Genomic DNA, 26786 nt, shown 5'->3' with positions numbered 1-26786 from the left:
GTGCAGCCTTGCTCAGGAGGGTGGCAAAGGCACCCAGAGGTGGTTGCAGTGGTGAGGTTTTGTGGCCCAGAAGCTGTGTGAAGCAGGGAGTGAGCTCCATGGTAATGGTTTGGTGGGAAGCACAGGGATGAAAGCCCAGCCTGAGGAGTCTGCAGGCACTCAGCACACCCCAGAGAGAGTTGCCAAGGCAGCTGGTCTGATTTGTTCTCCTGCCCTCCACAGTCCCACTTGGCATTCCCAGCAGGGCCACGGGGTGCATTCCATTGAATATCCCTCTTGGCAGACTTCTCACTCCTGAGCCTGCTGCTGGCTTTGGGTGTGTTTGGAGAACCAAGCAGCCCTGCCCCACCCTGGCACTACAAGCAGCAGCTCCCTGCACAAAGGCTGCAGCTTCCCAGGGGCTCCCAGAGCTTGCTCCAGCCCAGGGCGCTGGGGGCAGGCAGCAGGCACCTGCCCCCTCCAGCAGGGTGGAGGGTGGGAAATGAGAGAAGTGCTTTGGTGCTGTAGAGGTTCAGTGCTTTGTCTCCTCTCCCAGGTGGGCAGCATCATCTTCTTCAAGTGCCAGAAGGGATACCTGCTGCAGGGCTCCACCACCAGGACCTGCCTCCCCAACCTGACGTGGAGCGGCGTGCAGCCAGACTGCGTCCGTGAGTCCTGCCAGGACCTTTGGCCACGCTGCCACCTTGCTTTGGGGCTGTCCTTCAGCAGGGAGACCCCAGGGCAGCCTGCCAGTGCCTGTAGGGTGCTGCAGGAGAGCTGGGGCTACGAGGGTGAGAGGGGATGGATTGAAGCTTGAGGAGGGCAGATTGAAGGTGGAGAAGAGGGAGAAATTCTGGACAGTGAGGGTGGGGAGACACTGGCACAGGTCACCCAGGGAGGTTGTGGATGTGCCCTCCCTGGAGGTGTTTAAGGCCAGGCTGCATGAGGCATGGAGCAAGCTGGGCTGGTGGGAAGTGTCCCTGCCCATGTCTGGAGGTTGGAACTGGATGAGCTTCAAGGTCCTTTCCAACCCAACCCATTCTGTGGTTCAGGGGTAAGGAGAGCAGCCTGCAAGGGGCAGTTCCCTAGTGCAAGGTGCCCATGGCAGAGTGAGTTTGGAGCTGAATGATCTTTAAGGTCCTTCCTGACTCATTCTGTGGTTCAGGGGTAAGGAGAGCAGCCTGCAAGGGGCAGTTCCCTGGTGGCCATGAGGAATAATTTCTTCCCCCAAAGGGCTGTCAAACTCTGGGGCAGGCTGCTCAGGGCAGCATTGGAGTCCCCATCCCTGGAGGGCTTTCAGAGTCATGTAGCTGTGGTGCTGAGGGCCATGGGTCAGCCCTGGCAGTGCTGGGGTAAGGGTTGGGGACTTGCTGACCTGAGAGATGATTCCATGAGCACCTTCCCCATGCCAGCAAGAACTACTGAGCTTAGGTTTAAGACCTTTGGGCTCTGTGGGAAGCTCTCTCCAGCCACAGCATGGCTTTGAGGTAGTCACTCTAATGAGGGCTGAGCTGCTGCCTCCCAGCCAGGCTGTGGACTTGCAGCTGGAGCTCCCAGACCAGGAGAGTCCAGTTCAGTCTTTCCCCTTCCATCCTCTGTCAAAGGAGGATGAGGATAATGCCCTCTGAAGGCTGCTGAGGGTTTGTTTTCATTCACAAGCAGTTTGAGGAGCTACAGAAGGGGCAGATTTAGAGCAGTGGCTGAGAGGGAGCTACTTGGCTGTGTGATTGATTTGGTGTGGGCCATAACTCCTCAAGGCAAGTGGTGACACATTTACAGCAGGAGCTGACAGAGCAGCACAGACACACACTCAGGTGGCAGGCAGCTGGATGAGCTCAGCTTCCATTTCCAGGGACCAAATCCTGAGAGTTATGGAGCACTTCTAGGAATTGATGACTGCTGCAGACATCTGAGGGACTCAGTGTCTGATCCCCTGGACAGCTGGGTGCAAATTATCAGCAGGGAACTGGTCTCATGAAGGCAAATGACACACAGGCAGCTCTGTCATGGAATCAGTGGCTTGAGCTGATGATCAGAGGGCTCCTCTGTGGGGACAGGCTGGGAGAGTTGGAGCTGTTCAGTCTGGAGAAGAGCAGAGGAGGTCACAAAGATGATCAGAGGGCTGGAGAAGCTCTGCTGTGAGGGCAGGCTGGGAGAGTTGGGGCTGTTCAGTCTGGAGAAGAGCAGAGGAGGTCACAAAGATGATCAGAGGGCTGGAGAAGCTCTGCTGTGAGGGCAGGCTGGGAGAGTTGGGGCTGTTCAGTCTGGAGAAGAGAAGAAGGCTCCAGGGAGACCTTAAAGCAGCCTCCCCAGTACCTGAAGGGGGGATACAGGAAAGCTGAGGGAGGAACTTGTGACAAGGGCTTGGGGTAATGGAATGAGGGGGAATGGATTGAAGCTTGAAGAGATTGAGGCAGGAGATTAGGGAGAAATTTTTGACAGTGAGGGTGGTGAGAGACTGGCACAGGTTGAGGATGGTGAGACACTGGCAGAGGTTGCCCAGGGAGATGCTCAAAGCCAGGTTGGATGAGACCTTGAGCAACCTGCTCCACTAGGAGGTGTCCCTGCCCATGGCAGAGGGTTGGAACTTTGAGGTCCTTTCCAACCTAAACCATGCTCTGATTTACAGCACTCTGATGTCCTTTAAAGGTAGCTTTCAGTCTGCAGATGGGCCTGCAGCACAGCTCTGGGCTCAGAGTTAAAGGAAGGAGGAAGATGCCTTCAGCATCCTTTGGTCTGGCTGCTTTTGCCTTTAGAAGGTGTGAAGAGCAGAGCCTGGGTTTCAGTTCCTGGAAGCTGGTCCCAAGTGTAAGGTCTCTGGAGAGCTTTAGCAGACAGAGCCAAGCAGACAGCAAAGCACAGGAAGGGATCTCACTAATTCTTCCAGCTGGGAAAAATCCTGGCATGGCTTCATGTGAGCAGAGAAAGCTTTGGCTGAATAAAGCTCTTCAAAGAGCTGTCTGTCCCTGCTGGCATCGTGGTGCCACTCTCCTGCCTCTCTGTTGGTGGCTGGATGCTGTCTCTCAGGCTGTGGATGGAGTCTACCCTGAGTTCAGCAAGGTCTTTGGCACTGTCTGCCACAAGCAGCTCCTGGCACTGCTGGCAGCTCCTGGCTTGGACAGATTCACTCTGATATGGGACAAGGACTGGCTGGAGAGCTGGGCCCAGAGAGTGGTGGTGAATGGTGCCACAGCCAGCTGGCAGCTGGCACTGGTGGTGTGCCCCAGGGATCAGTGCTGGGCAGAGGCCTGTTCAATGTCTTCATTGATGATCTGGACCAGGGGATTGAGTCCAGCATCATGATGATGACATTGCAGATGACACCAAGCTAGGAGCAGCTGTGGAGCTGTTGGAGGGTAGCAGAGCCCTGCAGAGGGACCTGGCCAGGCTGGATGGGTGGGCAGAGGCCAATGGGATAAGACTGAACAAGGCCAAGTGCAGGGTTCTACACTTTGGCCACAACAACCCCAAGCAGCACTACAGGCTGGGGCCAGAGTGGCTGAGAGCAGCCAGGCAGAGAGGGAGCTGGGGGTGCTGGGAGAGAGGAGCTGCAGAGGAGGCAGCAGTGCCCAGGTGGGCAGCAGAGCCAATGGCATCCTGGGCTGGCTGAGGAGCAGTGTGGGCAGCAGGACAAGGGAGGTTCTTGTGCCCCTGTGCTCAGCACTGCTCAGGCCACACCTGCAGTGCTGTGTCCCGTTCTGGGCTCCTGAACTCAAGAGAGATGTTGAGGTGCTGGAAGGTGTTTGGAGAAGGGCAGCAAGGCTGGGGAGGGGCCTGGAGCACAGCCCTGTGAGGAGAGGCTGAGGGAGCTGGGGGTGTGCAGCCTGCAGCAGAGGAGGCTCAGGGCAGAGCTCATTGCTGTCTGCAGCTGCCTGCAGGGAGGCTGTAGCCAGGTGGGGTTGGGCTCTGCTGCCAGGCAGCCAGCAGCAATAGAACAAGGGACAGAGGCTCAAGCTGTGCCAGGGCAGGTTGAGGCTGGATGTTGTTAGGAAGTTGTTGTCAGAGAGAGTGATTGGCACTGGAATGGGCTGCCCAGGGAGGTGGTGGAGTGGCTGTGGCTGGAGGTGTTTTGTCCAAGCCTGGCTGGGGCACTTAGTGCCATGGTCTGGTTGGTTGGGCAGGGCTGGGTGCTAGGTTGTGCTGGCTGAGCTTGGAGCTCTCTTCCAACCTGCCTGATTCTGTGATTCTCTTTTGTTTTCCAGCTCACCACTGCAAGCAGCCAGAGACCCCCTCCCATGCCAACGTTGGTGCTCTGGATTTGCCATCTCTGGGCTACACTTTGATCTACTCCTGTCAGAGTGGATTCTATCTCACTGGAGGCTCTGAGCATCGAACCTGCAAAGCAGATGGCAGCTGGACAGGGAAGCCACCTATTTGCCTGGGTACAAGCTCTGAGCAGCCTGGCATTGCCCACACTTCTGCAGAGGGCAGCAGTGCAGCCACAGAGGACCCAGCTCCTCTCTTAGCCCTTCACCAGAAGCTGGGGGTTGGCATGGCTGAGGTGGCTGTGGAGATGCCAGCTCTCCCTGTGAGGGGGGTCTTGCAGAGGTGCCAGGGCAGTGGCAGCTGAGGAATGCTCTGCCTGATGGTTTGGGTGTAGAAAAATCTGCACAGGATCAGTGGAGATAGAGGAGGGGAGAGGAGACTGGAGATGGGGAAGAAATTCTTGAGAGTGAGAGACTGGCACAGGTTGAGGGTGCTGAGAGACTGGCACAGGTTGCCCAGGGAGGTTGTGGAGCACAGAAGCACCCAATGTGATCAGAGATCAGAGATCACATTGGGTGCTTCTGTGCTCCACAACCTCCCTGGAGGTATTAAAGGTCAGGCTGGATGAGTCCTGGGGCAAGCTGAGCTGATGGGAGGTGTCCCTGCCCATAGCAGGGTGAGGTTGGCACTGGCTGAGCTTTGAGGTCCCTTCCAATCCAAGCCATTGTAGGAGTCTGTGTGGTCTGACCTTGCAGGTGAACTGCATGGCACTTTAGGGGCACAACAGCTCTGCATGGACACTTTGGTCTGGAGCAGGTGGTAGGGAGAGGACAAATTCACTCTGATATGGGTCAAGAATTGAGTGTGGAGGGCTGGGCCCAGAGAGTGGTGGTGAATGGTGCCATATCCAGCTGGCAGCTGGCACAGGTGGTGTGCCCCAGGGATCAGTGCTGGGCACAGGCCTGTTCAGTAGCTTTAATGATGATCTGGATGAGAGGATTGAGTCCAGCAGCAGTAAGTTTGCAGATGACACCAAGCTAGGAGCAGCTGTGGAGCTGTTGGAGGGTAGCAGAGCTCTGCAGAGGGACCTGGCCAGGCTGGATGGGTGAGCAGAGGCCAAGGGGATGAGACTGAAGAAGGCCAAGGGCAGGGTTCTACACTTTGTCCCCAGCCTCTAGTGCTGCTTGGGGTTGTTGTGTCCAGAGTGGCCGAGAGCAGCCAGGCAGAGAGGGAGCTGGGGGTGCTGGCAGAGAGGAGCTGCAGAGGAGGCAGCAGTGCCCAGGTGGGCAGCAGAGCCAATGGCATCCTGGGCTGGCTGAGGAGCAGTGTGGGCAGCAGGACAAGGGATGGGACACTTAGTGCCATGGTCTGGTTGGTTGGGCAGGGCTGGGTGCTAGGTTGTGCTGGCTGAGCTTGGAGCTCTCTTCCAGCCTGCTTGGTTCTGTGACTCTAAGTGGCAGCTTCCAGCTGCTGCGGATGGGCTGGGCAGGGAGAGCCCTGCCCAAAGCCCTCTGACATGCAGCCACATCACCTCTGTGAGCAAGAGCCAGCTGGAGGCTGTCCCCTTGCTAGCAGCAGCACGGCAGGAAGGTCAGCACGGCAGCAAAGGGGCAGCCTTCACCAGCTGTGGGTTCCCCTCTCTTTCAGCTGATGTCCGCCCCAGCGGCAGGCCGGTGGGCACCGCGCGGGACCCGCCGCTCGCCAGGCTCGCAGGTACCACCCTGGGGCTCCTCTGCCAGCGCCTTCCCACTCCTGTCCTGTGTCCCAGGGCAGCCAGGAGGACCTCAGGTGTTCTCTTGTAAATCTGGAACCTGCTGGGTTGGTGGAAGCAACCTGTGTGTGTGCCCCATCCTGGGCATGCTGCTCGGGGTGGCAGTGGTGACAGAGCCCTGCAGCAGGCTGCCCAGGGAGGCTGTGGAGCCTCCTTCTCTGCAGAGATCCCAAACCCACCTGCCCGTGGTGGTCCTGCTGCAAGCTGCTGTGGGTGCCCTGCTGGAACAGGGAGGGTTGGGCTGGGTGAGCTCCAGAGGTCCTTTCCAACTCCACCATGCTGGGATTCTAGGAGAGGAGCCTTAAGGAAGTTGATCCTGGGTGCCCCATGCTGGGCATGCTTCTCTGGGTGGCAGTGGTGACAGAGCCCTGCAGCAGCCTGCCCAGAGAGGCTGTGGAGCCTCCTGTGCAGAGCTGCCAACCCCATCTGGGCACTGTGATCCTGGGCAAGCTGCTGTGGGTGCTCTGCTGGAGCAGGAGGGTTGCACTGATCCGCAGGGATCACTTCCAGCTCTACCATGCTGGGATTCTGGAACAGGAGCCTTAAGAGTGTTGATCCTGTGTGCCCCATGCTGGGCATGCTTCTCTGGGTGGCAGTGGTGACAGAGCCCTGCAGCAGGCTGCCCAGAGAGGTTGTGGAGCCTCCTTCTCTGCAGAGATCCCAAACCAAGCTCATCCCAGTGGTCACAGTAGTGCCCAGTGACAGCAAAAGGGGCACAAACTGAACCCCAGGAGATGCCATCTGAACCGAAGGAGAAACTTGCTTGGTGTGAGGGTGCTGGAGGCCTGCAGCAGGCTGCCCAGAGAGGCTGTGGAGCCTCCTTCTGTGCAGAGCTGCCAACCCCATCTGGGCACTGTGATCCTGGGCAAGCTGCTGTGGGTGCCCTGCTGGAGCAGGAGGGTTGGGCTGGGTGGGCTCCAGAGGTCCTTTCCAACTCCACCATGCTGGGATTCTGGGACAGGAGCCTTAAGAATGTTGATCCTGGGTGCCCCATCCTGGGCATGCTTCTCTGGGTGGCAGTGGTGACAGAGCCCTGCAGCAGGCTGCCCAGAGAGGCTGTGGAGCCTCCTTCTCTGCAGAGCTGCCAACCCCATCTGGACATTGTGATCCTGGGCAAGCTGCTGTGGGTGCCCTGCTGGAGCAGGAGGCTTGGGCTGACTGATCTCCAACCCTACCATGCTGAGACTCTGGCACAGGAGCCTCAAGGCAGTTGATCCCTGGGAGCCCTCAGGGGGCTGGAGATGCGGTGTGGATGAGAATAAACATCTTCTGGTAGCTGTGCCAAAGCAATCCTCTGGGGGATCGCTTTGTTTTGAAACCTGCACTGAGAGGTTTAGTCAAAACAAGCCAAACTGCAGCCATCAGCCTGTTTGTTCTCCTCTCTTTGGCTCTGCTGTGGGCGAGGAGCAGGCAGGGAGTGGGTGGCACTGGAGCTGCTGGAAGAGGCATTGCTGACTGCAGGGGAAGGAAGGGATTGGCTCTGATTCCTAAACCCTGGGGATAACCAACACTGCTCTCTTCTTTCTCTCCACCACTCCCTCCCTCCCTCACCTCCCATCCTCCAACTGCTGTCATTTTCCAGTGCCTGCTGATGTGTTTGCAAGGAATTCCCTGTGGAAAGGCTCCTATGAGTACCTGGGCAAGAAGCAGCCTGCGATGCTCTCCGTCACCAGCTTCGACCCTGCCACCAGTAAAGTCAATGCCACCCTGATAGACCACAGTGGTGTGGAGCTCCTGGTGTCTGGTAAGGGAGATGATGTTGGCAGAGACCTTGGAGTAGCTTTCCTGTATCTGAAGGGAGCTCCAGGAGGGCTGGGGAGGGACTACTGACAAGGTCTTGTTGTGACAGGGTGAGCAGGAATGGGTTTGAAGTGGTAGAGGGGAGACTGAAAGTGGATGTTAGGAAGAAGTTGTTTGCAGTGAGGCTGGTGGGAGACTGGCACAGGTTGCAGCTGGACAGGGAAGCCACCTATTTGCCTGGGTACAAGCTCTGAGCAGCCTGGCATTGCCCACACCTCTGCAGAGGGCAGCAGTGCAGCCACAGAGGACCCAGCTCCTCTCTTAGCCCTTCACCAGAAGCTGGGGGTTGGCATGGCTGAGGTGGCTGTGGAGATGCCAGCTCTCCCTGTGAGGGGGCTCTTGCAGAGGTGCCAGGGCAGTGGCAGCTGAGGTATGCTCTGCCTGATGGTTTGGGTCTAGAAAGATCTGCACAGGATCAGGGGAGATGGAGGAGGGGAGATGGAGACTGGAGATGGGGAAGAAATTCTTGAGAGTGAGAGACAGGCACAGGTTGAGGGTGGTGAGAGACTGGCACAGGTTGAGGGTGGTGAGAGACTGGCACAGGTTGCCCAGGGAGGTGTTCAGGACCAGGCTGGATGAGTCCTGGAGCAAGCTGAGCTGATGGGAGGTGTCCCTGCCCATAGCAGGGTGAGGTTGGCACTGGCTGAGCTTTGAGGTCCCTTCCAACCTAAACCATTCTATGCTCTGTGCTGTAGGTGGTACCACAGCATCTGCTGCTGGCTGAGTGCTGCTGCTCCAGCAGAGCTTGACAGGAGCACCCAGGTTGGAAGTCTCCAAGCTTTGGCTGGACCAGAGCAGACAAAACCATGGAGCTGTTTGGTTGGATGAAGACCTTCAAGTCCAACCATCCTCTCCCTCCACCACAGTGCTAAGCCATGGCCTTCAGCACCACATCTTTGCCTCCTTGAGTCGCCTCCAGGGATGGGCACTCAACCACCTCCCTGGGCAGCCTGTGCCAGGCTTTCAGTGCAGAAATTTCTTCTGATGTCCAACCTAAACCTCCCCTCCTGCTACCTGAGGCCATTTCCTCTCATCCTATCACTTGTCCCCAGGGAGAAGAGCCCAGCCCCCAACCAACCTCAGCCTCCTATCAGGGAGCTGTAGTGAGCCTGCACCTGAGGTTGCTTTGACTCTCCTGCAAAGCAGCTCAGCTCATTCCACCCCTTCCCAGCCTGCTGGACTTGGAGACCAAGATAAATCCTTTGGAATGCCCTGGGTGCTCCTTGTGCCTGCCCTCTGTGGAGCACCAGGCTGTTACTGCTCCAACACCACCACCTGAACAGGAACAGTTGAGCCTCTCCCCATGTGCAAAGGGCCTGGAGGTGGTTGTGGGGTTGTGTGTTGGTGTTTCCCAGGGTGTCCCACTGCTAGGCTTGGTTGTCCCTCTCAGGTGATGACTTCTCCACCCTCTCCAGCAGCAAGAGAATGAGCCTGAGCTCAGCTGGGGATTCCAAGTGCCTTCTTTTGCAGGGGTGTACAAGAAGGAAGATGTGCATCTGCTTCTCCAGGTGTACCAAATAACAGGCCCCGTGGAGATCTTTGTCAACAAGTTCAAAACTGAGAAGTGGGCTCTAGATGGACATGTAAGTGTGTGGCCACCTCCTGCACAAAGCCCTGCCACTGCTAGCACAGCTCTCCTCCTGCTGCAGCTAGGGCAATAAGTCCCTTAGCTGGTGGCAAGGTGATGCCAAGCTGGTGGCAAGATGATCTTCTCCTGCCTGCTTGACATAGAACATCACACCCCAGCCAGCTCCTCCGTGCTCCCTGGCAGCTGTGTGGGCTTCTGTTGCCCTGTGGTTTGAAACCCCTGAGCTTCCCAGACCCCAGGGAAGGAGAATCCAACAGGATTCATTCCCTGCTAACATTTGCTAGCTGTTAAAGATCCAAGCAGCAGAGCTAAATCTTCCCTGCTGGACTCAGCTCCTCACCCCAGTTGCTGTCTCTGCTCATTTGCCATGCTCTGAAGAGGTCACTGAAGCTGAGAGGAAAGGTACATCTGATTGAGCCATGGCCTGGAGCCTTTGCTATCCCTGTTGGATCAGTGATGTCTTCTTGCCAGCAGGTCCTTCTCTTTTCCCCTCCTGAGCTGTCAGAGTCTTCACAAGTCCTTGGACTTCTTCACACCCACTGTGATTTTCCAGCAGGGATGGAATCAGATGGATGCTGCTGGGTTAAGATGGGTGCTAAGATCCCAGGGAAGGGTTGGGCACACCTGGTGAGCTCCACTCTCCTGTCATTGCAGGTTTCATCAGAGTCTTCAAGTGGCACTTTTGTGTACCAGGGCTTTGTACGTGGCAAAGGCTTCGGACAGTTTGGCCTCCAGAGACTTGGTAAGCTCCTGCTGCCTGCTGCTCTGCCCTGGCTGCCTGCATGCTGGGCTCTGCTGCCAGGGGAGGCTTCCAAACAGCGAAGAAAAGACTGCCTGAGACACTTAGTGCCATGGTCTGGTTGATTGGCTAGGGCTGGAGGATAGGTTGGGCTGGATGAGCTTGGAGGTCTCTTCCAAGCTGGTTGATTCTGTGATTCTATTCTGTTCTAGGGAACTCTTCTTCTCTCCCTGCCTTTCGTTTGCAGCCTTGCTGAGTGTGGTGGTTTGGGAGTTACCTGCCCCAACCCCCAATGAATTCACTCAGGCTAGACTCAGCTGGCTGGAGGATAAGGGATGAGGCTTTCTACTCACAGCTTAGCACAATATACAGGCAGATGGTGCATAGAACCATAGAGCCAAGCAGGCTGGAAGAGAGCTCCAAGCTCAGGCAGCACAACCTAGCACCCAGCCCTGCCCAACCAACCAGACCATGGCACTAAGTGCCCCAGCCAGGCTTGGACAAAACACCTCCAGCCACAGCCACTCCACCACCTCCCTGGGCAGCCCATTCCAATGCCAATCACTCTCTCTGACAACAACTTCCTCCTCACATCCAGCCTAGACCTGCCCTGGCACAGCTTGAGGCTGTGTCCCCTTGTTCTGTCCCTGGCTGCCTGGCACCAGAGCCCAACCCCACCTGGCTACAGCCTCCCTGCAGGCAGCTGCAGGCAGCAATGAGCTCTGCCCTGAGCCTCCTCTGCTGCAGGCTGCACCCCCCCAGCTCCCTCAGCCTCTCCTCACAGGGCTGTGCTCCAGGCCCCTCCCCAGCCTTGCTGCCCTTCTCCAAACACCTTCCAGCACCTCAGCATCTCTCTGCAATGGTGGAGCCCAGAACTGGACACAGCACTGCAGGTGTGGCCTGAGCAGTGCTGAGCACAGGGGCACAAGAACCTCCCTTGTCCTGCTGCCCACACTGCTCCTGAGCCAGGAACCCAACCCAACCCATTCTTAGTTCAGTGCCATGGAAAGCAGCCTGCAAGGGGCAATTCCCTACTGGAAGATGCCTGTGGCAGGGAGTTTGGAACTGCACAAACTTCAAGGTCCCTTCCAACCCCAACCATTCCATAAACCTTTTTGTGTTGCTGATGCCATAACCTATGACTCAAGCCCCCCCTTCACCCTCCCCACCTCATCTCCCACAGAGGTGGCTGAGATGCTCTTGCTTCTGTTATCTTCCAGACATCAGCATGATGGAAAACGATCCTGAATCAATAGGACACCACTTTGCATCCAACAGCAGTTCTGTGGCAGCTGCCATCCTTGTGCCTTTCATAGCCCTGATTATTGCAGGGTTTGTGCTTTATCTCTACAAACACAGGTAGGTCTTGGGAGGGATGCTGGGGGTGAGGGAGACAAAAATCTCACCCAGAGGGTGGTAAAAACCCAGGGGGGCTTGATAAAAATAGTGACTTAAAAGCACTTCCACCCCCTCCACCTCCCCCATCCCTCCAGATGGGGTTGCTTAGTTCAGAAGGTGAAAAGAGAAAGCAGCAGGCATGAGTGGAGGGGTGGGGGTGGAGGGAGGAGAGAGTGGGGAGGGCTGCTCTGACCATCAGGGAGATTTGTGGCAACATTAGGGAGGATAAAGCAGAGGAAATGTCATGCTCCAGCCTTGCAGCTGGCTTGGGATGTGCTGGAAAGGAGGGATTTGTCCTGTGGAGGTGCTGCTGTGCTGCAGGGCAGAGAGGGGCCAGGCTGCTCTGCAGGGCTGGGGAGCCCCAGGAGCTGCCTCTGCTGCAGCTCTGTGGTAGGATTCTGCTGCAGATACAGGCACAGCATGGGAGGGCTTGGGAGGGAGCTCTGGAGATCATCCAGTCCAACCCCCCCTGCTCCACAGCAGCTTGCCCAGGATCACAATGGCTGGGGGGGGTTGGAAGCTCTGCAGTGAAGGAGACTTCACAGCCTCTCTGGGCAGCCTGCTGCAGGCCTCCAGCAGCCTCTCATCAAAGCAGTTTCTCCTCCTGTTTAGGTGGTACCCCCTGGGCTTCAGTTTGTGCCCTCTGCCCCTTTTCTTGTCCATGGGCACCACTGAAGAGAGCCCAGCCCCAGCCTCCTGCCCTTCATCCTTCAGCTCTTGCTGAGCATTGCTCAGATCCCCTCTGGGGCTGCTTTTCTCCAGGCTCAACACCCCCAGGGCTCTCATTCTTTCCTCCTCACAGAGCTGCTCCAGGCCCCTCAGCCTCTTTGCAGCATCCTCTGAGCTCTCTCCAGCAGTTCCCTGTCCCCCTTGAGCTGGGAAGCCCAGAACTGGACCCAACATTCCAGATGTGGCCTCACCAGGGCAGAGTAGAGAGGGAGAAGAACCTCCCTTGAGCTGTTGGCTACACTTTGGAATGCCTCCCAGCACCCCATTGGCCTTCTGGGCCACGAGGACACATTGCTGGCTTAGGGTGAACTTGTTGTCCTCCCAGCACTCCCAGGCCCTTCTCCCTGGAGCTGCTTCCCAGCTGGTCCCCCCCTCACCTGCCCTGCAGCAGGGGTTAATTCCTCCTTGGCTGCAGCATCCCTCCCTCACCCTTCTACTTCATCCCCAGGCGTTCGTCCTCTGACAAGAGCAGCTTTGTCCTTCCCTCTGGCTTCTTGTCAGGGGCTTTTCAGCCATGACCCTGTCTGGCTTTTCTCTCTCCCACCCTGCAGGAGAAGACCAAAAGTCCCCTTCAATGGCTATGCAGGCCACGAGAACACCAACGTGAGAGCCACCTTCGAGAACCCAATGTACGACCGCAACCTGCAGCCCACAGACATCATGGCCAACGAGACAGAGTTCACAGTCAGCACTGTCTGCACAGCTGTATAGCACCCAGCCCTGCCTGGTGAGTGCCCATGGCCCCCAGGGCCACCACCCTCCACCTGCTGATCACTGCTCAAAGCTCTCAGGGCAGTTCGGGTAGCCCAGGAGGTGCCCAAGGCAAGACCCGAAGGGAGATTGGCATTGGAATGGGCTGCCCGGGGAGGTGGTGGAGTTACCATCCCTGGGGGTCTTTAAAAGGAGGCTGATTGAGGCACTTGGTGCCATGGGTTAGTTAATTAGAAGGTGATAGGTGTTAAGTTGGACTCTGTAAGGGTCTCAGAGCACTGGGACTGGCTCCACAGGGAGGTTTGACAGGACAAGCAGCAATGGATGGAAGCTGCAGCACAGGAGGTTCCAGCTCAGCACAAGGGGGAACTTCTTGCCTGGAAGGGTCCCAGAGCCCTGGCACAGGCTGCCCAGAGAGGCTGTGGAGTCTCCTTGTGTGGAGCCTTTCCAGGCCTGTCTGGATGTGTTCCTGTGTGACCTGAGCTAGATTGGATGGTCCTGCTCTGGCAGAGGGATTGGAGTGGATGAGCTCTTTGTGTCCCTTCCAACCCCTGGCATTCTGTGAGCCTGTGATGATTTTGAAGGTCTTTCCAACATGGTTAAATCTGTGATTCAAAACAGTAATGCTCAGCTCAGGGCATGGCTGCCCACTGGGGCAGGAGCTCCTGGGGCCCCAGGGGTAAAGCAAATCCTGCGTGAGGCCTCTGGTGAGATCAGGCACCAGGTGGAGGGGCTCTAGGAGTGGCTGCTCCAGTGTGACTGCAGCAGGTTGTTTGCACAGCAGTCAGAGGAGGGGACCTGCTCTGTGCTCAGCACTGCTCAGGCCACACCTGCAGTGCTGTGTCCAGTTCTGGGCTCCTCCGTTCAAGAGAGCTGTTGAGGTGCTGGAAGGTGTTTGGAGAAGGGCAGCAAGGCTGGGGAGGGGCCTGGAGCACAGCCCTGTGAGGAGAGGCTGAGGGAGCTGGGGGGGTGCAGCCTGCAGCAGAGGAGGCTCAGGGCAGAGCTCATTGCTGCCTGCAGCTGCCTGCAGGGAGGCTGTAGCCAGGTGGGGTTGGGCTCTGCTGCCAGGCAGCCAGCACCAGGAGAAGGGGACCCAGCCTGAAGCTGTGCCAGGGTAGGTCTAGGCTGGATGTGAGGAGGAAGTTGTTGTGAGAGAGAGTGATTGGCACTGGAATGGGCTGCCCAGGAGGTGGTGGAGTGGCTGTGGCTGGAGGTGTTTTGTCCAATCCTGGCTGGGGCACTTAGTGCCATGGTCTGGTTGGTTGGGCAGGGCTGGGTGCTAGGTTGTGCTGGCTGAGCTTGGAGCTCTCTTCCAACCTGCCTGGCTCTATGGTTCTGTGCTCTAGTCCCTGCTGACTGCAGGGGGGTTGGACAAGATGACCTTTGAGAGTCCCTTCCAGCCTGCTGCAGTCTGTGGATGTGTCAGGTTGTGCTGCAGAGGTGCAGAGAAATGGCTTCATGTCCTAGGCAAAGGTAGGACTGCAAGAGGACTCCTAGGCTGGAATGTTCTTGCTGTGAGATGGTTCTCTCTTCTGGAGCAGAGGAGGCTCCCAGGGGACCTTCTTGTGGCCTGCCAGCATCTGAAGGGGGCTCCAAAAAAGCTGGGGAGGGACTTTTGAGGCTGTCAGGGAGTGGCAGGAGTGGGGGGGATGGAGCAAAGCTGGAGGTGGGAAGAGTGAGGCTGGAGGTGAGGAGGAAGTTGTTGAGCAGGAGAGTGGTGAGAGGCTGGAATGGGTTGCCCAGGGAGGTGGTTGAGGCCCCATGGCTGGAGGTGTTTGAGGCCAGGCTGGCTGAGGCTGTGTGCAGCCTGCTCTAGGGTAGGGTGTCCCTGGGCATGGCAGGGGGGTTGGAACTGGCTGCTCCTTGTGGTCCCTTCCAACCCTGCCTGGTTCTGTGATGCTCTGAGATCAGGAAACCGCTGCAGGCTTTGCTGTCTGTTATGACCAAAGTCTTTGCCTCTCTCTCACCCTTCCAGGGTTGGTGTCTAGTGGATGATTGTGTCTCACCTCACTAGTCTCCATCCATTCCCTCCTCATCTCCCTCCTCCCAACCTCGATGAGGCTGTGGAGAAGCTGCTGCACCTCGTCGGACTCGGCGCTGAGGCCCTGAGAGACTGCTGGGCTGCCCCCTGCCAGCCTCACCCAACCTCTGCCACCCTGCCCTGCATCACCAAGCCAACCAAAGGTCTGCTCCAACACAGCTCCTCTCTCCCACCCTGCTGCTGGGGCTCAGCCTGCCATCACATCCTGGGAGGCCAGGTGATGGGAAGGCTTGGAACAACCAACCTGCCCTTGGTGGTGTGTCCCTGGAGGGAGCAGTGAGCTGCTGTGTGGGGTCCCAACAAGCTGGGGAAGAGCTTGGACAGCAAAGCAGGCTGCAGAGCCACGAGGTGCTGAGTGGAGTCGATGGAACATACTGGGATGGGGCAGGATGAGAACTTGCTGTGTCTCTGGTTTTGTGGCTGACTTCTTTGTTGGGTTTGGGGGTTGGTTGTTGGGGTTTTTTCTTTTTGTCCTATCCTGAAGCTTTTGCAGAGGAAGAGTTTTCAAACAGGACCTTTTCAGTGAGAAAAGCAGAACTTCTCCAAGCTTTTCTCCTCTTCCCCACCCTTGACTTTTCCTTTTTGGGTTTCTCCTGCCCCTGTGCTCATTTCAGGCAGCTTTCAGGGCTGGTAAGGAAACATTTCCCCCCACCCCCCATCTCCAACCCTCTCCCATCAGCTGCTGATTTTAGCTGTATCCAAACCCCCTGAGCAGAAACTTGCTGAGAGACAACGAAGGGACAGAAACCTCTTCAAGAAGAACTCTACCAAACACCCACTGCCCCCCAGCTGCTTTCAGGAGCCTCTGCCCTTTCCAAATGGCCATGCAATAAGGGGTTTCATTTCTCTCCAAAGCTCTTCCCTTTATTTCCCAGGGGCAGGAAGGTTGCCTTGGCTTTGGTGAGAGCAGATAAGGCTGCTTGACATTTTCCCTGCCTTAGGAGAGGAGGATCCTGTCCTGCTGACACTGCTCCTCTCCTAACAGGGAGCAGAGCTGCTGCTCTTGATTGCTGGGCTTTGGTTTTGGTTGGCTCTGTTTGGTTTGGCTCTCCCCATTTCTGGAATCCAGGAAACTCAACAGTGCCATTTGACCACCCTGAGCTTGAGCTGAGGCAGGGCAGTGTGGTGCAGATGAAGCAGCTTCTTCTTTGCAGAAGACTTGAAGGACAAGCAGAAGGCAAAGAAAGAGGTGTGTGGGGAGGGGGAGGTGGTGTTTACATCCATGCTTGCACCTCCAAGCTGCCTTTCCCCTGCCTCTTGTCAGCTGAGGTTTTGCCTGATGCAAGCCACAGGGTAGTTGGGTTTGGGGTTTGGGGTTTGGGTTTGTGTTTTGGGTTGGGTTGTTTTTTTTTCTCTTTCTCCTCCTGGTTTTGTTTCTTCTTTTTACTCTGTCTGTGTGTATATATAAATATAGCTTATTTTTTTTACTCCTGTCTCTTATTCAGCTCTCTTAGAGTAAGCAGCAGCCTGCAGCCTACCTGCTGGACAGCCAGCCTGCCAAAAAACACCACCCCACCCCAAACATGCCAGCTCTGCTGCCCCCCTCCAGCAGCCAGAGGTGCTCTGATTTATTATGGGCAGCCTCTGATCCAGAGAGGTGCTGCCCATGTGGAGGGGGCACCACAAGCAGCTCAGGACCAGTGCTGGACCATGTCCTGCAGCACAGCAGGCTCCCAGCTCATGCCAAGCACACCAGTGGGTGGAGATGGTTTCACCTTCCAGCTGGTTGTGGGGAGCTGGGTCAGGCTGGCAGTGGTGCCAGCTCCAGCCTGGGCACCTGCAGCTCACAGGGCACGGACCCCAGAACAAGCTGAAGGGTAAGTGAGAAGAGAGGACCCTGACCAGGCTGTGGTGGCACTTGGGTGTGGGGCCAAGGGATGTCTTCCCTCCAGCTCCTCAGCTGAGTGGCTGCCCTGAGGGCAGGGAGCTGCCTCCCCTTCCACTGCAGCGGTGAGACCAGGATGCTCCTCTGGCTCCTTGCCTTGTGGCTGCAAGCACACAGCTGGGCCCTACCTTCAGCTCTGCTCTCCTGGCCCATAACTGACCCCAGGGTCCTTGCCAACCTCAGTTATTGTTTGCTCCATGCCCCTAGCCTGTTCTCCTGCCCTTTGCTCTGCAGCCAAGGGACCAAGGCTGCCTGGCATGGCAGAGCCCAAAGGCAGCAGCACTTTGCTAGGCCCTGGTGCTTTGATGCCAATGATGGCAACGTCCTGGCTCTGCTTCCAGTACCCAGTGCTTGGGCACCTCCCAGTGTCCCACCGTGGCAGAGCTGGAGTCTTTCCAGGCTCCTTTCAGCTCAAGAAAAGCCTCTCCCAGCTGGTCAGTGTGCAGGGCAGGGATGTCCACACACACACAGCCACAGCAGAGCCCACACCTGCTGCCCCACACCTGCCTGAATCCCTCCCAACCCACGGGAAGAGCCAGGGGAAGCTGCTGGCAAGGGGTGTGAAGGGAGCCTGAGATGGTTTAACAGCAAGGCAGGGAGCAGAGCAGTGCCACTGCCACAGGACCTGCTGCTCTCAGCCCATGAAATGCCATTGCCTGCTGCTGCCCCAGCAGCAAGGGAGGAGGAGGAGGAATTGGGGGGGGGGTGGCCCATTAGTTTTTGCAAGCTGGCTGGGGCCTGATATGTGTCATAATCCATTCTGCTGCCCAGAGGATGGCATCAGCTTCAAACTGCTTCAGAGTTCAGAGGGGGAAAGGAAAATGAAAAAGAATGAAAAGAAAGAAAAGGCAAAAAACAAAGAGAAAGAAAAAAAAGAAAAGAGAAAGGAAAGAAAGAAAAATAAAAAAGCAAAGAAAAAAGAAAAGAAAGAAAAAAGAGAAAGGAAAGGAAAAAGAATGGAAAAAAAAGAAAGAAAGGAAAGGAAAAAAGAAAGGAAAGGAAAAGGGAAGTAAAGAAAGAAAAAAGAAAGGATAAAGAAAGAAAAAAGAGAAAGAAAGGAAAGGCTAAAGAAAGGAAAAAAGAAAGGAAAGGATAAAGGAAAAAAAGATAAATAAAGGAAAAGATAAAGAAAATAAAGAAAAAAGTGAAAGAAAGGAAAGGATAAAGAAAGGAAAAAAGAAAGGATAAAGGAAAAAAATAAAGGAAAAGATAAAGAAAAAAGAGAAAAAGGAAAGGAAAGGAAAAAGGAAGTAAAGAAAAAATGAAAGGATAAAGAAAGAAAAAAGAGAAAGAAAGGAAAGGAAAAAGGAAGTAAAGAAAGAAAAAAGAAAGGATAAAGAAAGAAAAAAGAGAAAGGAAAGGGAAAAAAGGAAGGAAAAAGGAAGTAAAAAAAAAGAAAGGATAAAGAAAAAAGAAAGGAAAGGGAAAAGGAAGAAAAGAAAGAAAAAAGAGGAAAAAAATAAATGAAAGAGAGGAAAGGAACAAGAAAAGAAAGAAAAAAGAAATAAAGGAAGAGATAAAGAAAAGAAAGGAAAGGAAAAAGGAAAAGAAAAAAGAGAAAGGAAAAGGAAGAAAGAGAAAAAGAAAGAAAGGAAAGGAAAAAGAAGAAAGAAAGGAAAGAAAAACGAGAAAGGAAAGGGAAAAGAAATAAAAAGGAGAGGAAAGGAAAAAGGGAAAGGGAAGAAAAGAAAGAACAAGAAAGGAAAAAAAAGGGGGGAAAGTGGAATAAAAAAAATGAAAAAAGGGGGAACAAAAAAAATAAAAAAGGAAAGAAAAAAGAGGAGAGAAAAGACAAAGGAGAGAAAAAAGAAAGGAAAAGGGAAAAAAATAGAAAACATTAAAAATGAAAACTAAAAAAGTAGCAAATAAAGAAAAAAAAGGGAAAAATAAAAGCAGAAAAAGAAATCAGAGGGAAAAAACAAAACAAAATAAAAGACATTAATAAAAAAGGAAAAAAATAAGGAAAAAAAAGGAAAAATAGAAAAAAAAGAAGAAAAAAAATCCCTTTTTTTGTACAGAGATCTATTTTTATGAGTCAAAACTTTGTACAGTTCAAACCAACCTCCCCTCTGTAAATGCTGCTGAGCTTTGGGTTTGGCTTTGGGTTTTGCTTTGGGTTTAACTTTGGGGTTTGCTTTGGGTTTTGCTTTGGGTTTTGCTGTGAATTTCACTTTGAGTTTCACTTTGGGTTTAACTTTGGGTTTTACATTGAGGTTTGGTTTGGGTTTTGCATTGAGTTTTGCTTTGGGTTTTGCATTGAGCTTTGGTTTGGGTTTTGCTGTGAGTTTCACTTTGAGTTTCACTTTGGGTTTTGCTTTGGATTTTGCTGTGAGTTTTGCTTTGGGTTTCACTTTGGGTTTTACATTGAGCTTTGCTTTGGGTTTTGCTGTGAGTTTCACTTTGGGTTTTACTTTGGGTTTAACTTTGGGTTTCACTTTGAGTTTTGGTTTGGGTTTTGCTGTGAGTTTCACTTTGGGTTTAACTTTGGGTTTTGCATTGAGTTTTGGTTTGGGTTTTGCTGTGAGTTTAACTTTGAGTTTCACTTTGGGTTTTGCTTTGGGTTTAGCTTTGGGTTTTGCTGTGAATTTCACTTTGGGTTTTGCTTTGAGTTTTGCTTTGGGTTTTGCTTTGAGTTTTGCTTTGGGTTTTGCTGTGAGTTTCACTTTGAGTTTCACTTTGGGTTTTGCTTTGGGTTTTGCTGTGAATTTCACTTTGAGTTTCACTTTGAGTTTTGGTTTGGGTTTTGCTTTGGATTTTGCTGTGAGTTTCACTTTGGGTCTCACTTTAGGTTTCCCTTTGAGATTCGCTTTGGGTTTCACTTTGAGTTTTGCTTTAGGTTTTGCTGTGAGTTTTGGTCTGAGTTTCACTTTGGGTTTTGCTTTGAGATTCACTTTGGGTTTCACTTGGAGTTTTGCTGTGAGTTTTGGTCTGAGTTTCACTTTGAGTTTTGGTTTGGGTTTTGCTGTGAGTTTCACTTTGGGTTTCACTTTGGGTTTCACTTTGGGTTTTGGTTTGGGTTTTGCTGTGAGTTTCACTTTGGGTTTCACTTTGGGTTTCACTTTGGGTTTCACTTTGGGTTTCACTTTGGGTTTTGGTTTGGGTTTTGCTGTGAGTTTCACTTTGAGTTTCACTTTGAGTTTCACTTTGGGTTTCACTTTGGGTTTCACTTTGGGTTTTACTTTGGGTTTCACTTTGGGTTCCACTTTAGGTTTCACTTTGGGTTTCACTTTAGGTTTCACTTTGAGTTTCGCTTTGGGTTTCGCTGTGAGTTTCACTTTGATTTCTCCCTCCATTATTGTACTTAAAACCCCACCAAGTAGCTGAAGCTGAACTTATTTTCCTTCTTTTTTCCCCCCCTCTTTCCTTCATTTTGTAAATGTACTAAACTGTATAAATCTGATTTCCAGAGAGCTGTACAGATGTAATCTATCCCCACCCCCACCCTCCTCGGCTTGTCTCTGCGGTATGCCCCACTTTAATTTATCTGTCTCTGTATATGAGGCTTTGCCTGCTCTCCTGGGCAGGAATTTGGAAGCTATTTTAAATTTTGGACTTCAAATAAAAAAAAATCTAATTTTTCTTTCTTTTTTTTTTTTTTTTTTTTGGGGGGGGGGGGTGGGGCCTTGCTTTTCCTTCCACTTTTATTTGGTTGAGTTCGTTTGGTTTGATCGGGGAGAGGAGGAGATCAGAATGGCCTGGGTTGAAGGTTAAACCCTTAAAGCAAGATGTGGGGAGAGGCTGAGGGAGCTGGGGGGGTGCAGCCTGCAGCAGAGGAGGCTCAGGGCAGAGCTCATTGCTGTCTGCAGCTGCCTGCAGGGAGGCTGTAGCCAGGTGGGGTTGGGCTCTGCTGCCAGGCAAGCAGCAACAGAACAAGGGGACACAACCTGAAGCTGTGCCAGGGCAGGTTCATGCCTCTCCTGCCTACTACCAGGTGATGGAACAAGAGGAAGCAGCCTGAAATTGAGCCAGGGGAGGGTTAGGTTGGTGCTGAGGAACAGTTTCTTTGCAGCAAGAGGGGTCAGGGATTGGCACAGGCTGCCCAGAGAGGAGTCTCCATCCTTGGAAGCATTCAAGAAACCTGTGGGCATGGCACTTAAAGAATCAACCAACCTCTTCTCCCTGGTGGGGTGGTCTGTAGCAGACTCCAGCCAGGATGTCAGCCTTTTTGGCCTTCCCCTTAAGTCTCACCCACAGGGTGAGACTTTACCTCCTAATGTATAGGGTTGGCACTTGGGACCTCTACCTCTCATCCTTAATCTCTACCTCCTAATGTATAGGGTTGGCACTTGGGACCTCTACCTCTCATCCTTAATCTCTACCTCCTAATGTATAAGGTTGGCACTTGGGACCTCTACCTCTCATCCTTAATCTCTACCTCCTAATGTATAAGGTTGGCACTTGGGACCTCTACCTCTCATCCTTAATCTCTACCTCCTAATGTATAAGGTTGGCACTTGGGACCTCTACCTCTCATCCTTAATCTCTGCCTCCTAATGTATAAGGTTGGCACTTGGGACCTCTACCTCTCATCTTTAATCTCTACCTCCTAATGTATAGGGTTGGCACTTGGGACCTCTCATCCTTAATCTCTGCCTCCTAATGTATGAGGTTGGCACTTGGGACCTCTCATCCTTAATCTCTACCTCCTAATGTATAAGGTTGGCACTTGGGACCTCTACCTCTCATCCTTAATCTCTACCTCCTAATGTATAGGGTTGGCACTTGGGACCTCTACCTCTCATCCTTAATCTCTGCCTCCTAATGTATAAGGTTGGCACTTGGGACCTCTACCTCTCATCCTTAATCTCTACCTCCTAATGTATAAGGTTGGCACTTGGGACCTCTACCTCTCATCCTTAATCTCTACCTCCTAATGTATAAGGTTGGCACTTGGGACCTCTCATCCTTAATCTCTACCTCCTAATGTATAAGGTTGGCACTTGGGACCTCTCATCCTTAATCTCTACCTCCTAATGTATAAGGTTGGCACTTGGGACCTCTACCTCTCATCCTTAATCTCTACCTCCTAATGTATAAGGTTGGCACTTGGGACCTCTACCTCTCATCCTTAATCTCTCCCTCCTAATGTATAAGGTTGGCACTTGGGGCCATGGTTTAGTGGCCACGGTGGTGTTGGGTTGAGGGTTAGAGTGGATGATCTTGGAGGCCTTTTCCAACCCAATCAACTTTATGCTGCTCTAAACCACCCCAGCATCTGTCTGCTGTCCCCTTGGGTGCTCTGCTGTCTTCTCCTTTGCCCTGCACTAATGGGATGTGATGTTCTTCCAGCTGTGGTCCCAAGCCCTCCAGCGAGGGAAGGATGCTTGGGCTGCTCACAGAGCCTCTGTCACAGCAGATCAGCACAGCAGGGACTGAAATCCTGACAGAAACAACCCAAACCCCTTCAGATGGTGAAATTTCTCCACAGCATCACTGCAAATCAACCAAAAAAAGAACAAAACTGCCCAAAAAGGGGAGACCAGCAGCTGGAGGTGTCCTTCTTGAGCCAGGTGTGGAGTTGAATTCATTTTGCTTTTTAAGGTGGAAGTGGATTTGGCAGAGAAGTTTCTGGATGGAAAGGACATTGGGTATGTTGTTTGTGTGTCTGCAGTCATGTCAGGAGGAAATGGCCTCAGGATGTGCCCTGGGAGGTTTAGGTTGGACATGTTGAACAATTTCTTCCCCCAGAAGGGTTGTCAAGACCTGGCTGAGGGCTGCCCAGAGCAGTGGTGGAGTCCTTATCCCTTGGAAGGGTTTCCAGGCTGTGTAGATGTGGTGCTGAGGGCTGTGGTTTGGAGTTCAGGTTGGATTCCAGGGAAAAATTATCCCCTGAAAGGGTTCTCAGGCACTGGGAGAGGCTGCCCAGGGAGTCACCATCCCTGGAGGGGGTTCCAAGCCATGTGGGTATGGTGCTGAGGGCTGTGGTTTGGAGTTCAGGTTGGGTGGTTGGGTGGTGCCATTGTGAGCTCTCAGCAAGCAGCTGGGCTCGATGATCTCAAAGGTCTCTTCCAACCTCAACACTTCCATGCTTCTAGGATCTGCTGAGCTGAAGACACTTTTCCCTCTTCCATCCAGCTTCTTCCTCGTGTCCTGACAGCTCCTCCTCCTCCCCCACTCCAGCTGAGCCTCCATTTTCAGCTGCTCATCAGGCCCTGGTGCATGCTCCTCTCTAATTAAAGAATTAAAGCCCTACCTGAAGAATGAAACAGCTTAAATCAAGCCAAGGCCATTAATTCTGCATGGCCTTCAGTCTTTCATCTCCTGGTAAGCTCCAGAAGCTTTTGGAAAGGAGAAGAGAAGAGGAGGAGTGCTGGGTGAGCTGGGGGTGTGCAGCCTGCAGCAGAGGAGGGTCAGGGCAGAGCTCATTGCTGCCTGCAGCTGCCTGCAGGGAGGCTGTAGCCAGGTGGGGTTGGGCTCTGCTGCCAGGCAGCCAGCAACAGAAGAAGGGGACCCAGGCTGAAGCTGTGCCAGGGCAGGTTGAGGCTGGATGTTAGGAGGAAGTTGTTGTCAGAGAGAGTGACTGGCATTGGAATGGGCTGCCCAGGGAGGTGGTGGAGTGGCTGTGCCTGGAGGTGTTGAAGCCAATCCTGGCTGGGGCACTTAGTGCCATGGTCTGGTTGGTTGGGCAGGGCTGGGTGCTAGGTTGTGCTGGCTGAGCTTGGAGCTCTCTGCCAACCTGCCTGATTCTGTGATTCTATGATGATTCTACCCTCAGCCTGTCCTCATATCAAAGCTGCTCCAGCCCTTGGCTCATCTTTGTGTGCCTCCTCTGGACTCTCTCCAGCAGCTCTGTGTCCTTCTAACTCTGGGGAGTGCAGCACAGATCCCAGGTGCTGGACCTGCAGAGCAGGACAACCCTTTTTAGCTGTGTGCTGCCATGCCTGGCTTCCCTCCCTGCTCCTGCTGCTGCAGCAGCAGCTCCCAGCCTGCCAGCACAGCAACCTCCAGTAAATCTGCCAATAACCATCTGAAATCATCAGGTCATGATGCCCTTGGACCAGCTTTATGGAGCAAGATGAGTTGAAATATTCATGTGCCATAGCTGGGCTGGGTGGGAGGTGTTGTGGGAGGGAGGAAGAAAGAGTCCTTGAGTGGCAGGGGGAGGTGAATGTTTGACAAACAGAATCCCTTGGGGGTCATCAAATTGCAGCATGTGCTTGAGGTGGGGGTGGGGGGGGAGAAATCCAGAGGTAATGAATTGCAGCTCAGGGAGGGTTTGTGGTAGCCAAGCCCTGGCTGGCTGTGGCCAGGTTCTGCTGGGAGGCAGTTTGCAGCCATCAGCTTATGCTGGCAAAATGGAGCTCTGTGATTCCTGCCAACAGGCACCAAAATGCTTCCTGCTTGGGTCATGGACGTGGTGCAAGCTTTGGACAAGCAGGGTGGTAGGTTGTGATGGTCTGAGAAGAGGATTGGGCTCCTCCTCCTGTGGCCAGCAGGAATCACTGTGGGTGAGAATCAGGGAATGGTTTAGGTTGGAAGGGACCTCAAGGATCAGCCAGTTCCAACCCTCTGCCATGGGCAGGGGCACCTCCTGCTAGAGCACACTCAGGGCATCATCCAAGCTGGTCCTCAACACCTCCAGGGAGGTTGTGGAGCACAGAAGCACCCAATGTGATCTTTGATCACATTGGGTGCTTCTGTGCTCCACAACCTCCCTGGGCTACCTGTGCCAGGGTCTCACCACCCTCAACCTGTGCCAGGGTCTCACCACCCTCAACCTGTGCCAGGATCTCACCACCCTCAACCTGTGCCAGTGTCTCACCACCCTCACTGCAAACAACTTCCTAACATCAAACCTCCCCTCTGCCACTTTTAACCCATTCCTCCTCATCCTATCCTTACAAGACCTTGTCTTAGTAGTCCCTCCTCACAGCCACCTTCAACCTCCCCTGGGGTCATTTGGGGTCAGGTCACTTAAGAGGTGACCTCAGCAATGGTTATCAATGTGTGCAGGTGAGTGGCAGGAGGCTGCAGCCAGGCTCTGCTGGGGGATGCCAGTGCCAGGCCAAGGGGCAATGGTGGCAGCTGAGGCAGAGGAAGCTTCATTTAACCATGAGGAGGATTTTTCTCCCTGTGAGGGTGCCAGAGCCCTGGCACAGGCTGCCCAGGGGGGCTGTGGAGTCTCCCTCTCTGGAGATATTCAGACCCCACCTGGCTGTGTTGCTGTGTGATCTGCTCTGGGTGCTCCTGCTCTGGCAGGGGTTGGACTGGCTGAGCTTTGGAGGTCCCTTCCAGCCCCTGACACTCTGTGACTCTGTGATTTATTCCCATCCTGTCACTTGTTCCTTGGGGGAAGAGCTCACTCTCACCTCACTCCAACCTCCTTGCAGGGAGCTGCAGAGAGCCAGAAGCTCTCCCCTCAGCCTCCTCCTCTCCAGGCTGCACCCCCTCAGCTGCTGCTCCCCAGCCCTGTTCTCCAGACCCTTCACCTGCTCTGTTGCCCTTCTCTGGACCTGCTCTGTTGTCCTTCTCTGGACCTGCTCTGTTGTCCTTCTCTGGACCTGCTCTGTTGTCCTTCTCTGGACCTGCTCTGTTGTCCTTCTCTGCACCTGCTCTGTTGTCCTTCTCTGCACCTGCTCTGTTGTCCTTCTCTGCACCTGCTCTGTTGCCTTTCTCTGGACCTGCTCTGTTGTCCTTCTCTGGACCTGCTCTGTTGTCCTTCTCTGGACCTGCTCTGTTGTCCTTCTCTGGACCTGCTCTGTTGTCCTTCTCTGGACCTGCTCTGTTGCCTTTCTCTGGACCTGCTCTGTTGTCCTTCTCTGGACCTGCTCTGTTGCCTTTCTCTGGACCTGCTCTGTTGTCCTCCTCTGGACCTGCTCCAGCCTCTCAATGTCCTTCTTGGAGGGAGAGGCCCAAACCTGAACTCAGTATCTGAAGTGTGGCCTCCCCAGTGCTGCCAACAGGTAGACAAATGCCCACCTTGGTCCTGCTGACCACACTTGACCACATCTCTGCCAACCCAGCAAGCAGCAGCAGCAGCAAAACCCCTGTGTGAAGCTGGAGTCCCTTAGCTCAGGGGGGCAGAGAGTGCTGAGGTCCCTTCCCTGCTCCACTCCCACTGTGCCACTGTTTGGTTCTTGGCTTTAAAGTGAAATGACAACCCCCCAGATCCCCCCTTCTGCATTCAGGGAGCTAATCCCTTGGGCTCATCCTCTTATCTCTGCCCAGGAGGTGTGCACGGGCGAGCAGCCAGAGATGCTTTCAGAGGCAGAAATAATTATGGCAGAGATAAAGCTTTCATTATTTTAATGGCATCAGGTCCACCCGTGGAGTTATTAGAGGAATAAAAGCTAATGAGATCCCTGGTGATACCATCCCCCCCCTCCCTCTCCTCTTTTGTCTCCCCTAGCCATGGTTATTGGGCAAACACGGAGCTGCCCATCAGAGCTCCAGCAGGGGAGTCCAGCCCTGCCCCCCAGCACCTCTGACTCTGCTCCCACTTAACCTTCTCCAACCTTCTGTGCCTCTGAAAGGTGCAAACACAGCTGGGGGTTGTCTCTTCTCCCAAGGAGAGAGGGAGCTGGGGGGGTGCAGCCTGCAGCAGAGGAGGCTCAGGGCAGAGCTCATTGCTGTCTGCAGCTGCCTGCAGGGAGGTCGTGGCCAGGTGGGGTTGGGCTCTGCTGCCAGGCAGCCAGCAACAGAAGAAGGGGACAGAGCCTGAAGCTGTGCCAGGGCAGGTTGAGGCTGGATGTTAGGAAGAAGTTCCTCACAGCAACAGTGATTGACATTGGAATGGGCTGCCCAGGGAGGTGGTGGAGTGGCTGTGGTGGAGGTGTTGCAGCCAAGCCTGGCTGGGGCACTTAGTGCCATGGTCTGGTTGGTTGGGCAGGGCTGGGTGCTAGGTTGGGCTGAGTTTGGAGCTCTCTTCCCACCTGGTTCATTCTGTGGTTCTGTGTGAGAAAAGGAAATGGTCTCAAGTTGCACCAGAGGAGGTTTAGG

The 26786-nt window shown here is 53.9% G+C and overlaps 1 protein-coding gene across 1 annotated transcript in view; it reads left to right on the top strand.

Annotated features, from left to right (window-relative positions):
• Positions 1-20426, top strand: part of CSMD2 (CUB and Sushi multiple domains 2) — a 439963-nt gene extending 419537 nt beyond the window's left edge. Inside the window, exons 64-72 of the mRNA XM_064172682.1 lie at positions 536-647; positions 4182-4361; positions 5833-5898; positions 7539-7700; positions 9227-9339; positions 9999-10086; positions 11304-11442; positions 12762-12937; positions 14897-20426. Of these exons, the coding sequence (XP_064028752.1) occupies positions 536-647; positions 4182-4361; positions 5833-5898; positions 7539-7700; positions 9227-9339; positions 9999-10086; positions 11304-11442; positions 12762-12921 (1020 nt within the window). The 3' untranslated portion in view covers positions 12922-12937; positions 14897-20426. The remainder of the gene's footprint in view (positions 1-535; positions 648-4181; positions 4362-5832; positions 5899-7538; positions 7701-9226; positions 9340-9998; positions 10087-11303; positions 11443-12761; positions 12938-14896) is intronic.
• The last annotated feature ends 6360 nt before the right edge of the window (positions 20427-26786 follow it).

The sequence above is a fragment of the Pogoniulus pusillus genome, chromosome 37, assembly GCF_015220805.1.
Source record: "Pogoniulus pusillus isolate bPogPus1 chromosome 37, bPogPus1.pri, whole genome shotgun sequence".
Lineage (NCBI taxonomy): Eukaryota > Metazoa > Chordata > Aves > Piciformes > Lybiidae > Pogoniulus > Pogoniulus pusillus.
This window is presented reverse-complemented; position numbering and strand designations above follow the sequence as displayed.